The sequence below is a fragment of the Doryrhamphus excisus genome, chromosome 3, assembly GCF_030265055.1.
Source record: "Doryrhamphus excisus isolate RoL2022-K1 chromosome 3, RoL_Dexc_1.0, whole genome shotgun sequence".
Taxonomy (NCBI): domain Eukaryota; kingdom Metazoa; phylum Chordata; class Actinopteri; order Syngnathiformes; family Syngnathidae; genus Doryrhamphus; species Doryrhamphus excisus.
In genome coordinates this window covers 4,136,390-4,151,124 of record NC_080468.1, presented here as the reverse complement: position 1 = coordinate 4,151,124, position 14,735 = coordinate 4,136,390, and the positions used below count along the sequence as shown (strand labels likewise).

Genomic DNA, 14,735 nt, shown 5'->3' with positions numbered 1-14,735 from the left:
CCGCGATTTTAGCTTCATTATAATAGAAATAATAAAAAGATAGACGACTGCTGTGTATCCCACGTGACACCGCTTGAGTTTTAATTATCCCATTGTTGATGATATAATTTCATGGTGCAAAAATTGCAATGAGTCGTAGACAACCGCAATATATATTCCACCCGTTAGCTCTTGAGTTTTATTTCAGGTTAGTATGATTCATGTATTGTATGAATCAGTGATTCTCAACTGTTTTGTCTGCTGAAGCCATCTTCACCACTTAATGATAGGCGGCCACCCATATTGCATGAGGGGGTGAGTAACAATTGCAAGGTTACCCAGCATGCCTTGCGGGTTGTAGACGTGGGTATAGTTTTGCATGTATATACTAGGGGTGCTCTGATCGATCGGGTACCGATCGGGATCCGACGATATCAATGAAAAAGCACGGTAGCGATATCGGCCGATGCAGCATCCACAACAAGCATGTCTGTCGTTTGTGAGAGTGATGTAAGTTTTGCACCCTGCAAAATGTGCCACAAATAATATCTAGCAAGTTTAGGATTGGATTGTTTGGATTGTTCATCGATGATGTATACACACACAGACACACACACAAGGCCAACAACACACCCATGGTGAGTAAAATGCATCCGCTGTGTATCCACACAGGACTGACTACACATCTATGGTTCATGGGTACAGCTACTTCATCGTCTGAATCATGACTGATTCCTAGTAAACGCAACACAAAACTGCATGTAAATCCTGCGTACATGCATTTATGTGTTATGTCTCATTGTGTTTGAGTATGTGGCATTTTACGTAGGACACAACAAAACCCATTCCTCCTTAGTGTTTGACTCTCATAAGCAGCTTATCTGTCTGCAGTGCTCGTGTGTCTCAGCCTGCAACCTTTTTGCTGTCTCTGCAGACAAAGGCTGTTTTTTTTTTTTTTTTTGCACCGCCCTCGATAACGAAGAAGACAAAAGTAAGCTCACAAAGCAGTCATGTGCGTGTTGCCGGAGCGACAGCATCCCCACCACCCCCCCATCTCCCTCCTCTCGCTCTTCCTCATAAGGAAACGGGTAAAGTAGAACAGGGATGAGTTGGAGAATGAGGCATTCATTTGTGACGCGTTGGCGACTGTCAAATAAGTGCCAAGAACACAATTTTCTTTGTTTTTATGTTGGCTCCCTAGCAGGTGTGAAAGACAAAGTTTTCCCATTTCTGTTCAACTTGTTTCCTCAAGCTTTGATATGACTGAACAGCAGGGAGAGAGAGATTTACTCCATAAGGGCTAAGAGACAAGCATCACACTTAATTAGACTTTTGCTCCGATTTATTACACATAATAGCATTTTGAGCACATTTGAGCTTGTTTTTTTTTAAATTAAGGAGCAAAGTGTGCCTCTCATTTAGCACCAGTGAGTTATTATCACTTATTGTTGCTGGAAAATTGGTCTTTTTTCTGTAAGAAGCTTTGAGAAAAGATTATGGACAGAAAACAACCAAATTACATTGATGTCATGACACTCCTTCAAAGCACTTACCGAACATCCAATCATATAATATTACTTAATTCATCTTTGCTTTGTAATTTTCTCTCAGGGGCAACACATGTCCACATTCCCAAACAATTTCCTTGGGAATGAAAATGAATTAGCACCTTACTCCACAAAAGGCAACCCAAAGGGCGTTGTAATAATATGACTATTATTTCCCATTGGAAATCAACATGTAGTGTATATGTGGATTTCCACTGGAAATGTGACAAATTGCAAAACCGCTCAACTGGTCAGCGACAGTACTGGTTACCATACGGCATCAACCGGGATTGTGCCTTCTTTTTCCAATGGAAATCGACATGTACAGTATATAGTATATACTGTTTATGTGTATTTCTACTGGAAAAGGGAGACATAACACTGCATGCCGTATGGGTGTCCAGTACTTTCATTCCCTGGTTGAGCAGATTTGCCATTGTAACATCTTATCCTTACTAGTGTTGTGGGTGTCTTTGGGCGAGAGGCACCTGGACCGGTCGCCAACCAATCGCAGGGCACATAAAGATAAACAAGCATTCACATTCATCGATGCTCAAGCGGAGATTCAAACCCAGGTCTTCCTGATCTCCTGACTCTGTGGCCTACATGCTAATAACTCGGCCACCGTGCCCCCAAACACTTGAGGATACACGGCTAGACATGGCAAAAATAAACACACATACTAAAGTTAGGTTGCTCTGTTTCTGTGCCTTAGCTGTGGATGCTACAGTATCAGAAGTCACAGACTCCAATTTGCTTACTGTGTTGACTGTGCTTCTCGACTAACTTGAAATTTCTCACACTCTACAAAACACTCACTGTAACTTTAAGACGTTTAGCCGAGTCACTAGCAAGCTCCAATGCATCCGTGCATCACAAATGTTTTCACAGGACTATACTAGTACATGTAAAATCCAGGCTTTCAATGTCAATGAGTGTGACCAGCCTCAATACTTAAAAACGGATTTAGAAAATTCAGCTACACTGCAGTTGAGCGTGTGTTCGACAGCTGACAGCTGAGCGGACGTAAAACCATTAAGCAGCATCAAGTGTGCAAATGTTAAATCCAGATTAGTGTTTTTGCAATAATGTCACCAAAGCTTGCACGTAAAAAGCCAAATGCAAGATAACACTGCAGGCTGGTATGATAATTATGCTCAATTTGCTCAATTTTAATGCTGCCTTTTTTGTGTGTTTTTTTTTTTGCAGATGAGACTATGACCGGCGATTTCAGTGAACCACAGATCGTTGACTTTACTCTTGCTTCTTGATCTTGCCACTGAAATACTTCCAAACCACCCTTATTGGCCATTCGGCTTCTGGACTGCTTGCTAACAAGGCACAATGGCCTCTTCACCGCGGAGGTGTCCACTCCTTGCCTGCCTCCTCCTCCTGCTCTGCTGTTGCCACTTGTCACAAGGTGAGTTACCGTGGTGGCGTTAATGAGATTCTGGCCAACCTTTCAAGAAGCAGTTTACTATTCAGCTTATGAATGCCTTATGGTCATACTGAAAGGATTGAAACGCGGCTTTGCAGCAAGGTTTCAAAGTTTATACCCCTCAGACTATAAAGGTTTTATGCTCTATTCATTAGGAATTCCTTGACACCCTCATGGCCGCTTTTACTGACACATGCTTCACATCCAGAGTATGTAAAAATCTTGTAAGCTGTATTCACACTTGGGGTTTAAAATTAGTCATTTTGCTTGTGCTTTATTGTTCTGCAAAATCAAGTGCCCAAACAACACACTCTCTGCATTGCTGAGTCACTCTTCATTTTTATTGATTGCAACTGCTAAATAACACTCCATGGGTCCAAAGAAAGTTGTGAGTGCCAGCAATCTGATAAAGAAAATAAGAAACATAAGTTTTTATTTATTTTCTGGACTATAAGTCAAAATAAGGCCAAAAATGCATAATTAGGTAGAAAAAAAACATACATAAGTCACATTTTTTCCAGGTAATTTATTTATTTATTTTTCCCCCTCCTTTATTTCGAACATGAAAAACATCCAAAGCACAACAAACCAACCAAAATCAAGAAAAATATTCTTTAAAATACCTCAAATCAAATAATCACACCTGAGTCTTACTACTTCCCAATTTAGTTTAACCACGTGACCAAAACAGACATTACGTCCTCTTGGAAGGCAAGTTGTAACAATAAAAGAATAGAGAACAGGCTGAATAGGTGTAAGATATGCTAACACAATGGTTATTGAGCTACACACAAAAAATAAACATGAACAGAAAAGGTGTCCAGTCTACAGTTTTTTCATTTATAAGTCGCTCTGGAGTATAAGTCGCAGGAACAGCCAACCTATGAAAAAAAGTGTGACTTATAGTCCGGAAAATACGGTATTTCACGTTGTTTTCTACATGTAAAATACATAATAGTATATGTAAAGCTATAATATCATTATATTATATTGTATCTGTAGTGAATGCAACTTTAAAGGTTGCATCTGCGATCTTCTTTGAGATGCGGCAATCGCATATCGTATCACCGCCCAAAGAAATTCCGTGCAGCCGGTTTACCTGTCACCATCAAAAGCAGGGCCCCTTAATTCAGTGCCAAGAACGCCTCAGTGTTTTATTGTCTGCAGTGACATGCAAAGCCTCTTTCTCTCACTTTTGATGGCTGTAATTACAAGTATTGTCACAAAACACTCCCGTCTGTTACATCCCATCAAAACCACCAATGCTGCTTGATGACGATCATTACAGCTCCACTCCCAGTACCCCTTTTCATTTCCATTGTACATGAAACAAAGTAAACCCAAATAGCACGCTTTTGTGCCAAGCATTGATTGTGGGTTATAGTACGTATAGTAGTGCATTTCTTTTTAGTTAGGATTCTTTCATTGCCTCTTTTTGGTTTTGTGATAGATTTACTTTTCATCGCATCCAACAGCTACAGAACACGCGATCCAAGCTGCCTTTCATGCATTTATTGGCTGTAATTTTTCAACAAAAAGTCTTCCAAAGAAATACTACTGCAGTTTTTGAAGACGAGATGTCAGATTTTGCTTGAAGGTAGAGTGAAGCAGACCTGGAGAAACACTTAAAAGACAGAATAGTGCTTTGGTATGCAGAAATGCCAGGTTTTGGGTTTCAGCTGATGTGTGGGTCCTCGGTGCAAAGAATGCATATGAAGCGTTCATCAATAAGGAATGTGTGTGTGTTCCTTTTGGAAACTATCACAATCTATCTAGTATACACTTCACCTTCGGCCTGTCATACCCTGGGGATCCCAAGCTACCCTAAGAATTCTCCAGCTTAGCATCTCTGGTTCCAGCCAATGAAACATCTGTTTGTATTGACCTCCTGGCCTGTGAAAGGGAAGAAGATAATCAAGTTTTGACCAAAACAAATCAGATTGGTTTTATGACCTACTTTGACCATCTAAGGAGGTTAGTGGTGTTCCTGTATAGATCATGGTTCAAATTATTGATCCATTTCAGTAATTTTTTTTACATAGACTGTTCTCAACTCCTGTTTCCATAGCAGTTTCTTATTGAACCAAGCAGTTGTTTGTAGCAGTTGTGGTTTCAACTTCCTAGTCAACTTCATAAAGCCATTTTATGGCTTTATGATGAAACACCATTGAGTTACACTGGGTGTTTTAATCTCAGCGCATTGAGAGGTGTGAGAAATTTCAAGTCAGTCTGATTGTCAGTCACCGCCACCATGCGGTGTGTTAGTCAGCAAAATAATAGCACAGGCAATACAGTCGGGATGAATGTTTTGACGCATTGTTTTTAATATGTGTTAAGACCTATACTTTCCATGCATTCATACAAATCACGCACTTCAGTGGCACAATCCAGAGGACCGAAGTCGGCACTAGTGGAGTGCGTGTACATGGAGGTGGGCCGCGTGTGAAATAATTTAAACAGACCCTTCAGGCCGGAAGCAAGGAATCCAAGGAAACACTACACAAAGAGATGCAGAATCTGAAACATCTAGAAAGCTTAATGTGTGGTTTATTGTGTTTAGCTGCTCTATAGGAGTCCACAACTCAATACAAAGGGCCAATAATAGGCATAATAGGTCCTCTTTAGATGGTTTTTGTATTTTAGTTCATTGAGCCATCCAAAATTTCTTCCTGGGCTCACTTCCAAAATGTACAAGCCTCATAATCCGACGCTTTGGCATCGTTTAACACGGCAATACAATGTTCTAACAACATTTACAGGTCAGAAAAGTGGAAAAGCATAAAAAGGAATGAACTGTAGCCTACACAGTTTGAATTATCACAGAACAGGCAAAATGTTAACAATAATAATCATCATCATAATCCTAAAAATAACCTGGGGTACTGTTGTGGCCACACTTTAGCTAAAAGTCAACTCTGAATCCCTGACATCACAATGTCTGGAAGACACACAGAAACACACACATGCTTATTTTCCTTATTATATCTACTATATTGGGTAATATGAGTGTATATTAGGTGACTGCAGGGTTTAAAGTAAACAGGCATTTTATGCTCTATGATAATAGTTGATTTATAAATAAGGAATCCGACTTGGCAGAACCATTTAATCATGATAAATGAGGGATTACTGTGTATATATACACACAATATATACACAATGTCACTCAGCGGTGCGGACAAAGGAAGTGTGCTATATTTGAGTTTGTTAGTCCATGTGTTTTGTTATTTAGTAGGCCACTTCCTGGTTCTTAGAGAATGACGAACAAACAGGTGTGGAAGTGTGAGTTCTGTCTGCCTGTTATCCAGATCGTCACCCGTTTTTTATGGCTGCCTCCATGACCCGTGCACCGCCTCTCTACTTAAAAATCAGTAGGCCTTTTTTTGAGTAATCCTGCATGTGTCCTGTGTCAAAATGACTGCTGTGAGCATCATAAGCATTACGGAGATGGTTGTATTTTAAGAAATAGTCTAAGCGGTCCTCTCTCTTATGATACTAGTATATATGTGGATGCCTTCCTTGCTCCATCACATTTATTAGACCCTTGAGAGTCTATTAAATGTTAAGTAGAGGTAGTTCTGCGCTTACGACTTTGGACGACTGTGACTTTATTGAGACGTCTGTTTAAATTCCCCTCTCACGCTCATTATTCGAATGTGATCGAATGTGCCGCATATAAGTGCCGTTACATAACCCAAAGTACAAACCGAGACACCTCCAAAGTAGACCACGCATGTATGGTGTCTGTTTCCTTCTGCAGATATATGACAAGAAAGCCAGACAAACAAGAGTGTGAGGCGGCAGCCACAAGTGCACAGCCGCATACCTATTGTGAGCCACTGAAAGCTGAAATCTGAGACTTAAAAAGTAAAGAATGGGCAGATTTAGGAGAGATTACTTCCTGTGGTCTTTGTCAACATTCTTGGCTGGCTTGGGTGTTTAAAAGGCAAATGGTTTGATTGTTGTGTCGTCGCTGCAGAATAAAGAGCAAATGTTTGTTTAGCAGTGGTGCTAGCACAGGGATGAGCACCATAAAAGTGTTTCATTTTTTTTTAATTAACACCATAACAAGGAGGAAGATTTTCTGCCTTTTTTTTCCCCCGTTCACATTTTGTGCCTCCCTAAGCGCTACTATACCTTCCTCGCTTGTCAGAAGCATAGCAGCACACTGGCGTTTCTCCCCAAAAAGGTCGTTAAGGTTAACAACACGTCTCAGCACAACATTTGTCTCGAGCAGTGCCATGCATTGTGCTGATTGAAGAGCCTCCCTCGTGCCACACTGGTATTTCCAGTCCTGGGCTTCCACTCGATGGGGGGGGGAAGCTATTGTGCGTTAACTCCTCACTGGCTCGGGGCCATCCACGTCCACAGTCTGTCATCCATTGATATGCTTGGCTTGCCATTTTAGAATTCATATTGAATGCAGTGGCTCCGTGGCGGGGCAATCATGAATTATCAGAGAAACCATGGGAGAGTCACAGATGACTGGTCAATCTCTGTGCTGAGGGGGGACCCTGATACATTAGCCTTCCATACTCCGTCCAACTGGAAGGCTTTCAAGCAATGAGGCAGAGGGTTCATCATCTGGGTTTGTGTGCAACGTCCTCCAGATTAATTATTGTCTTTTTATCCACCTGTTTACCTATACAGTTTTATCAGCGCTCTCTGCTCCATAACAATAACACTAAGGTATTTCAATACAGGATTCTCCTACATTTTTGTTGTATTTCATGGGACTGGGTTTTGCCCTCAATCTCTTCTCGGAGCGATATATAATAATAAGGAACCACAGGACATTTTTGTCATTATTTTTTGCACAATGCATGTAGTTTTGCCCCCAATCTTGTCTCTGATAAATAGAGTCCCCTTAATGTGATGCACAGCAAGATACTAAAAAGCAAATATTAAAGATTGTTGTTTTTGATGCAATCAATTTGGTTTGCCCTCAGTGTCCTCTCAGATTAACTGAGTGTCCTTGCTGTGACGAACAACAGCTCGATGCCCGAAAGTAAACACAGGGGAACCTCGTTTTCTCCTGCATTTTTATTGTTTTAATATCGTTCAATGCGGCATGGTTTTGCTCTGTCTCCTCACGCACTAAAATTAATTTCCTTACCGTGATGAACAGCCAATAACTGGAAGCCTTTCAAACAAATGACGCAGGGGTTTCATTTTCCAGGCTTGTGTGCAGATTCATCCAGATTTAACGCCATGTTGACACATTTATTATATTTTTACCCCCGCTTTATGTTTACCCACAAAGTTTTGTCAGTGATTCAGAATTCGGTGCTCCATACCAATAACAATACGCCATTTTAATAATGACGGAGTGAAAGTTTTCAATCATAACAGAAAGTGGAACTGAAATGAGCCAAAGAAGCATAAATCGGTGTTTCACTCTGAGAAAATGAAATACAATACGATCCTTGATGGGGGTCATCTAGCGTTTATAACAGCAATTTTCCGACTGCGTTTACTTTCAATGAGGCACAAGGAGCAGTCATATTTTAATCCAAAATGGGAACGCAAAAGCAGGCCTCTTTGCCCTCGACCTCAACTTCCACTCTGTCTAGGCATGATTGCTTGTGTCCTGTTAGAAGAGAAAATACTTCATCTATCATGGTGGAAATCAAATTTTTTTTTTTTTTTTTTTCGATAAAATCTCACTTGCGGCATCTCCCAGTCCACAGCCCAACTAGTAACAAGTTGTACAAACACCGGAGCAGATGCCCGCCTCAATCCTTCCTCTCTTAAATGCTGTCTCCACTTTTTTCTCTCCAGGCAGCCTAATTCAAATAATAGATGAGTCCGGCTTACAAGCCCAAAGCAGAATTTAGTATTTGCTCTGTGTAAGTTGCTGCTAAGGTTCAGCTGTCATAACAAATGAAACCAAGCAGGAAGAAGGGATTCAAATAATACCTCACCCCCCCCCCAAACACTTTTTTGTACTTGTAATTTTGGTTTGGAGTGTAGACAAACATATTAACAAACGTAGCAAGCAACCTGTTGGGTTTAGGTTTCATGTTCATTTAATATGCACTCACAGTCCGGTCGCGGCTAATTTAATTTCAGTAAAAACAAGCTAAATAAACACACATAAATAGAGATGTTCAAGCAAAGTCTGTTGCTCTAAATACTATTTTTTCTGTACTTAGAAGTGACATTTTTTAAGCATTCTTCTGCTTTGGGTCGCTCAATTGTATAAGTGTTTGCTCAAAATGTTTTTGTTTATTAAGGATTAAAGAAGCTTTTTCCTACCACCAAAAAGCGTTGCTTTGGTACTGAAAAAAGAACTTTGTTATTTTAAGTGTTACTTTAGCTTGTTTTTCATAAGATATTCAATCAACGGTCTTAAGATATTTAAGTACAACTTAAATATTTTCTAAATATAAATATTATTAACCAAGAATGCCTAAACCTGTTGTATAAACAGATGAAATTTTTATATAAAACAATATCATTAAATATATTGAATACATTAGCTAACCAGAACAGTTATCAGTTGATTTTCAGTTCATCTTATCAACATAAATGAGATTTAGCCACTTTTATCACAAAAGCAGATCGAGTATGCATATCGAAATGTGTAGACCAGCGTTACGGTCTCTTCTCCTAGTTCTAGTCAATACTTGAGAAGCAGCAGTGATTTTGGACGAATTAGAGCTTCTTGCTTGAGGACTTGACAGCATATTTAAGTGCAAAACAGTCAAGTGTTGCAAATAAAACATCAGACTTCTTTCATATCCCTACTCTCAGAGACTCACTTTTAACTACAAGTGCTCCTATATGATTTGAATGAGACGAATGATGTGTGTTGACTCTCTTTCCCTTGACAGGCTCTCTCCTCAAGCAATGAATGCAGCTCTGTTGCATTCACTGTATTAGTAATCTCCTCAGGCTGAGTGCTTGTGCCTTAGAGCATGACTACACTTTTTTTTTTTTGTGGTCCAAGAATTAAATGTCACCTAGGGGTGGGTCACCTGCAAACAAAAGGCCACCAGCCGATTTGCAGGTATAAACGGGCTCAGATAAGGAAGCCCTCTCCTGCCGTGCAGGAAATTGAATAAGTATGCCACGAGAAGAAAGCCAGACCGAAAAGTGGAGCACAAAGAGCGCTTTTGTTTGCCTTATGCTATCGCTATTGACCCTCTCATGTAGCATCTATGCCCAATGAGTGTGCGGGCTGGCACAATGGCTTCATCCAGGTTGAGGGGCAGGAAACTGTCCGTCATCAAGATCTCCCCCAGCTGTGTATCTCTTATCAACGCTCCTGTTTTTGCCGCTATTGAACGGAATGCTGGTGGAAGGGAGTGGGGCAAGGTCATCGTGCTCAAGTCAGTCAAAGTGGTCAGTGTTGCAGAGATAGTAGTGGGGGTGGGGGTTTGGGGGGGGGGCAGAGGAATGTGTGTGCATTTTTTTCACAGACTTTCCTGATAGTTTAGCAGTTTGAACATTATTATTATTTAGCCATACACTGTAGCAGAGATGGCTGCATGGCGGAGGAGCGGTTATCTCTCACACAGCAAGGAGACCCGAGTTTGATTCCACTCTCGAACTTGGCATCGGCCATTCTGCCCGTGCATGCGTGGGTTTTCTTGGGGTACTCCCACAATCCAAAAACATGTTAGATTAACTGGTGACTCCAAATTGTCCATAGGTATGAATGTGAGTGTGAATGGTTGTTTGTCTATATGTGCCCTGTGATTGGCTGGCGACCAGTCCAGGGTGTACTCCGCCTCTCGCCCAAAGACAGCTGGGATAGGCTCCAGCACCCTTGTGAGGATAAGCAGTAGAAAATGAATGAATGAATGAATGAAGCAGAGATGAGGATGCTGAGGTTCTCATTGGGAGTGACCAGGATGGATAGGATCAGGAAGGAGTACATCAGAGGAACATTACATTACATGAGGAAAAGACAGGAAGAAGAACTGGAGGTAGCAGAGATGAGGATGCTGAGGTTCTCAATGGGAGTGACCAGGATGGATATGATCACATTACATATTAGAGGCTTTGGAGATAAAGTCAGAGAGGCCAGACTGAGATGGTTGGGACATGTCCAGAGGAGAGATAGTGAATATATTGGTAGAAGGATGCTGCCAGGTAGGAGGCGTAGAGGAAGACCAAAGAGGAGGTTTATGGATGTAATGAAGGAGGACATGAGGGTAGTTGGTGTGAGAGAGACAGATACAGAAGACAGGGTTGGATGGAAGCGACTGATTTGCTGTGGCGACCCCTGAGGGGAAAAGGCGAAAGAAGAAGAAGAAGCCATACACTGTTATAACTGTTGGTAGGCAACAATGGCTTCTTTCACCTTTGCATGCTTCAGCTTGGATGACAGACTGCAGACCTGCTCCAAAGCCACATTGCATGGATACAGTATCTTCCACCATGGTAATACTCACTGAAGTGAATGACACATTTGATGTCTCCTATTGAAGAAAATGTGTCTCCTCACTGTGATGAATAGCAAAACACTCTACAGAGACCTTTGTACATCTCCATTTTTATTCATTCGATGCTTTTAATGCAACTTGGTTTTGCCCCTCAGTCTCCTTGAATAAAATTAATCTCTTAGTGTGAAAAATGGCGAGATCCCGAGAAGTAAATACAGGTCACCAACATCCCCCCTGTGTAATTCACAAAGCATTCAATGCAATGTGGGTTTGCCCTCAGTCTCCTCTATAATTAAATGAGTCTTCTTGAGTCTCCTCTTGAAGAAAACTAGTCTCTTAACTGTGACGAATGACCACATGCCGAGAAGTAAATACTGTGCAATGTGAATTCGCTTTATGAGCAAAAGTAGTCCTTTTCTGTGACAAAGTCCATGAGATGCTTAGAAGTTAATACTGGAGAGTCTCAGAAAGGAAGTGCAGAAATCACATACAAGTTATGTCTTGCAACCAAAATGATTGATCCACATGTGCGCTAAAAGTTTATATTGGAAATTGCTTGCCACTTAACACACAAAACCTTCTTGACAGATGTGATGTCCTCAAGCGGTCGTCAACATCCAGAGTGGTCTTGGTCCATAAACGCCAAGCAAACTGTAAGCAGGTGCATACTGCATATGAACACATGCAGGCTGGAAAGCTACTTAACACGCCAGTTTAGGATTCCAAAGCTGTTGTTTGCAGCTGTGCGGGATTGTGTGAAAAATCACAGTCAGTATTTCGACTTTGACTGTGACATGTGAATGAAAAGCAGCTTGTTGTACGTTAGCATGTAAGAACTTAGTTGGTGTTTCAAGGCCATGATCTTTGTTCCCCTTTCGGTCTTGTAGTCTCAGGCTCAATCTGTGTTCAATTTGTAACTTGTGCTGACACCCTGCCTGGGTGACTCATCAAAGAAGCCTCCTGGGCCCGGTTCCACACAACAGACAGGCCTGTATATGTGTGTGTGTGAGTGGGGGGGGGCTTCAGAAGGTGATGTGAGGAGACTCTGACCTGGCAAACAAGGGCAGAGACATGTGATTGAGACAAACTCAATCACCCCTCCTTCCTCTCTTTTTTTTTTCCTCCACTCCATCCCCACCCTGGGGGAGGCACCTGACTGATTCTGAGCGGAAAATCCAGCTGGGCTTTTAAGTGGAAGGGGGGGGGGCGCAAACATGAGCTTTGAAGGGAGTTGACCATCAGCGAGGGCAGATCAACCCCGTGAAACTATATCCACGCTGCACTCGGTGGAGTTTCTTTCGCTCACCTGTTTCGCTGTGTTTCATCAACTCCCCTTTGCAAACAGACATGCAGTTTGAGCAAGCAATGAACTAATTCTGTCAGAGCGGCGTTCTCCTATGAGCATCTGCGCTTTTTCATCTTCTGAGCATCTTTTGCCTTTCAACTGCTTAGCCTTGGTGACAGTTATTTGTATCTTTGAAAAGGTTTGTTTTCTCCGCAAACGATACAAGGTGTTGAATTACACTGTGTCTTCAGCTGAGTGATAGGCCGATGGGCACATCGTTAGAGGCCATTACATTTAGTTAATGTCTCTTCAAATTAATTTTACTTATTAAACCCTCGCCCCTCGTTGCATTTGCATAGGATTAGACGTATTAGTGATGAAATGACGCTTTACTTCTTTGCTACTGCTTTGTTTTGATGTTTGCCCACTGGGTCAGGGATGATCCACCCAATCGACGGTTGAGAGAAGAAAAAAAAACTGTGATTCAAGCAGCTGAATTAAGACGCAGTCATTATACAGTGCACTCTTTCATTATAGTCTGCAGCATCTGCAGCTGAGTAGTTTTTCCACAACCAAAATAATCTGCCATGTCGACGAGACAGAATGTCAACTTTTGGGTATTAAAGTGTGACATGTGTAGAAAAAATTAGGATATCGAGATTGTTGAGAAGATGCATGGATGCATGGATAGTTTGTGGAAGCTACATCTTCTACTCTTAAACTGCCGAACACAAAATGGTGAACATTTGTTAAATCATGCACCCCTACTGTGTCTGTGCTATTTATTTGGACAAATGCTGTACACTATATATATTATTGGTATATATATATGTATATATATATATATATATATATATGTATATATGTATATATATATATATATATATGTATATATATATATATGTATATATATATATATATATATATATATGTATATATATATATATATATATATGTATATATATATATATATGTATATATATATATGTATATATATATATATATATATGTATATATATATATATATGTATATATATATGTATATATATATATATATATATATATATATATATATATATATATATATATATATATATATATATATATATATATATATATATATATATATATATGAAACCGCATAAGTCAGATTGACTTGAAAGTTCTCACACAGCTCAATGCACTATACAAAACACTGTGACTTCAGGGTGCGTAGACCAGCAACAAAATTTTGTACACACCTTTATGGGACTGACAAGCACATGTGTGTACATTTTCAGCATGATTGGTCAAAAAAAATTGCTACAATTAAGCAAAATTACATTGCAGGGCACTGTGGGTTAGGGGTTAAATAAAAAAAAATGATAATGATAATACTACAAATAATAATACTTTTCTGTGCAAATTTGGTCTGATTTGGAATTATGGTGTATTACATCAAGGGAGGTTGAACTGCATTCAATTAAATATGCAGTGTGAGTCAGCCATGGATTTTCCAGTCATATTTTCTAGTCTACAGATGTTGACTGTATACTTGCATATAGAGATTCCATTATGGTAAATGTGCACAGTACTTTTGTCACTTTTGGAAGAGACTTGGAAAAAAATGCATCATTCATAATTTTTCCAAAGCTTCTTATTACGCTCATATTTGTGTTTTCTGACTCCGCTCCCCTTTTAGAATCAAATGTTTTATGATTGTAATTCATGGTGTCATTGCTTTGGCGTTGCTTCATGGCTCAGAAACTCCTGGGTTGCTCCAAAAAATTGGTGTCATTCTAGAGTTGTGTTGTAATGTCCCATCTTGTGGTATTAAAAACACATTTTTGTAGTGTATTTATGACCGATAATTCTTGTAACTCATAGATACAGTTGTGATGTCTCACTGGTAGCCCATAAGCTAAAGCTACAGCTATCAGGGCCAAAAAGTCGTCACGATCCATCATTATGATGCGCTTGTCTGTGTGCAAAATTACTTAAAAAAAAAAAAGTGACAATAACAGTGGTGCACCCTCCAAATGGGCCCCCCTGAAGAGTTAAAAGGTGGCAGCGAGGTCTGTCTCGCTTTTTGCCTCTGCAAAATGACAAATGCA

The 14,735-nt window shown here is 40.3% G+C and overlaps 1 protein-coding gene across 12 annotated transcripts in view; it reads left to right on the top strand.

The window, feature by feature from the left end:
* The window catches only part of LOC131124836 (adhesion G protein-coupled receptor L2-like), a 111,109-nt gene that overhangs the window by 22,506 nt on the left and 73,868 nt on the right, over positions 1-14,735 (top strand). For all 12 annotated transcript variants that reach the window (XM_058065680.1, XM_058065686.1, XM_058065681.1 and 9 more), the window contains exon 2: positions 2,736-2,946. In XM_058065680.1, coding sequence (XP_057921663.1) covers positions 2,871-2,946 — 76 coding nt within the window. In that variant the 5' untranslated portion in view covers positions 2,736-2,870. The remainder of the gene's footprint in view (positions 1-2,735; positions 2,947-14,735) is intronic.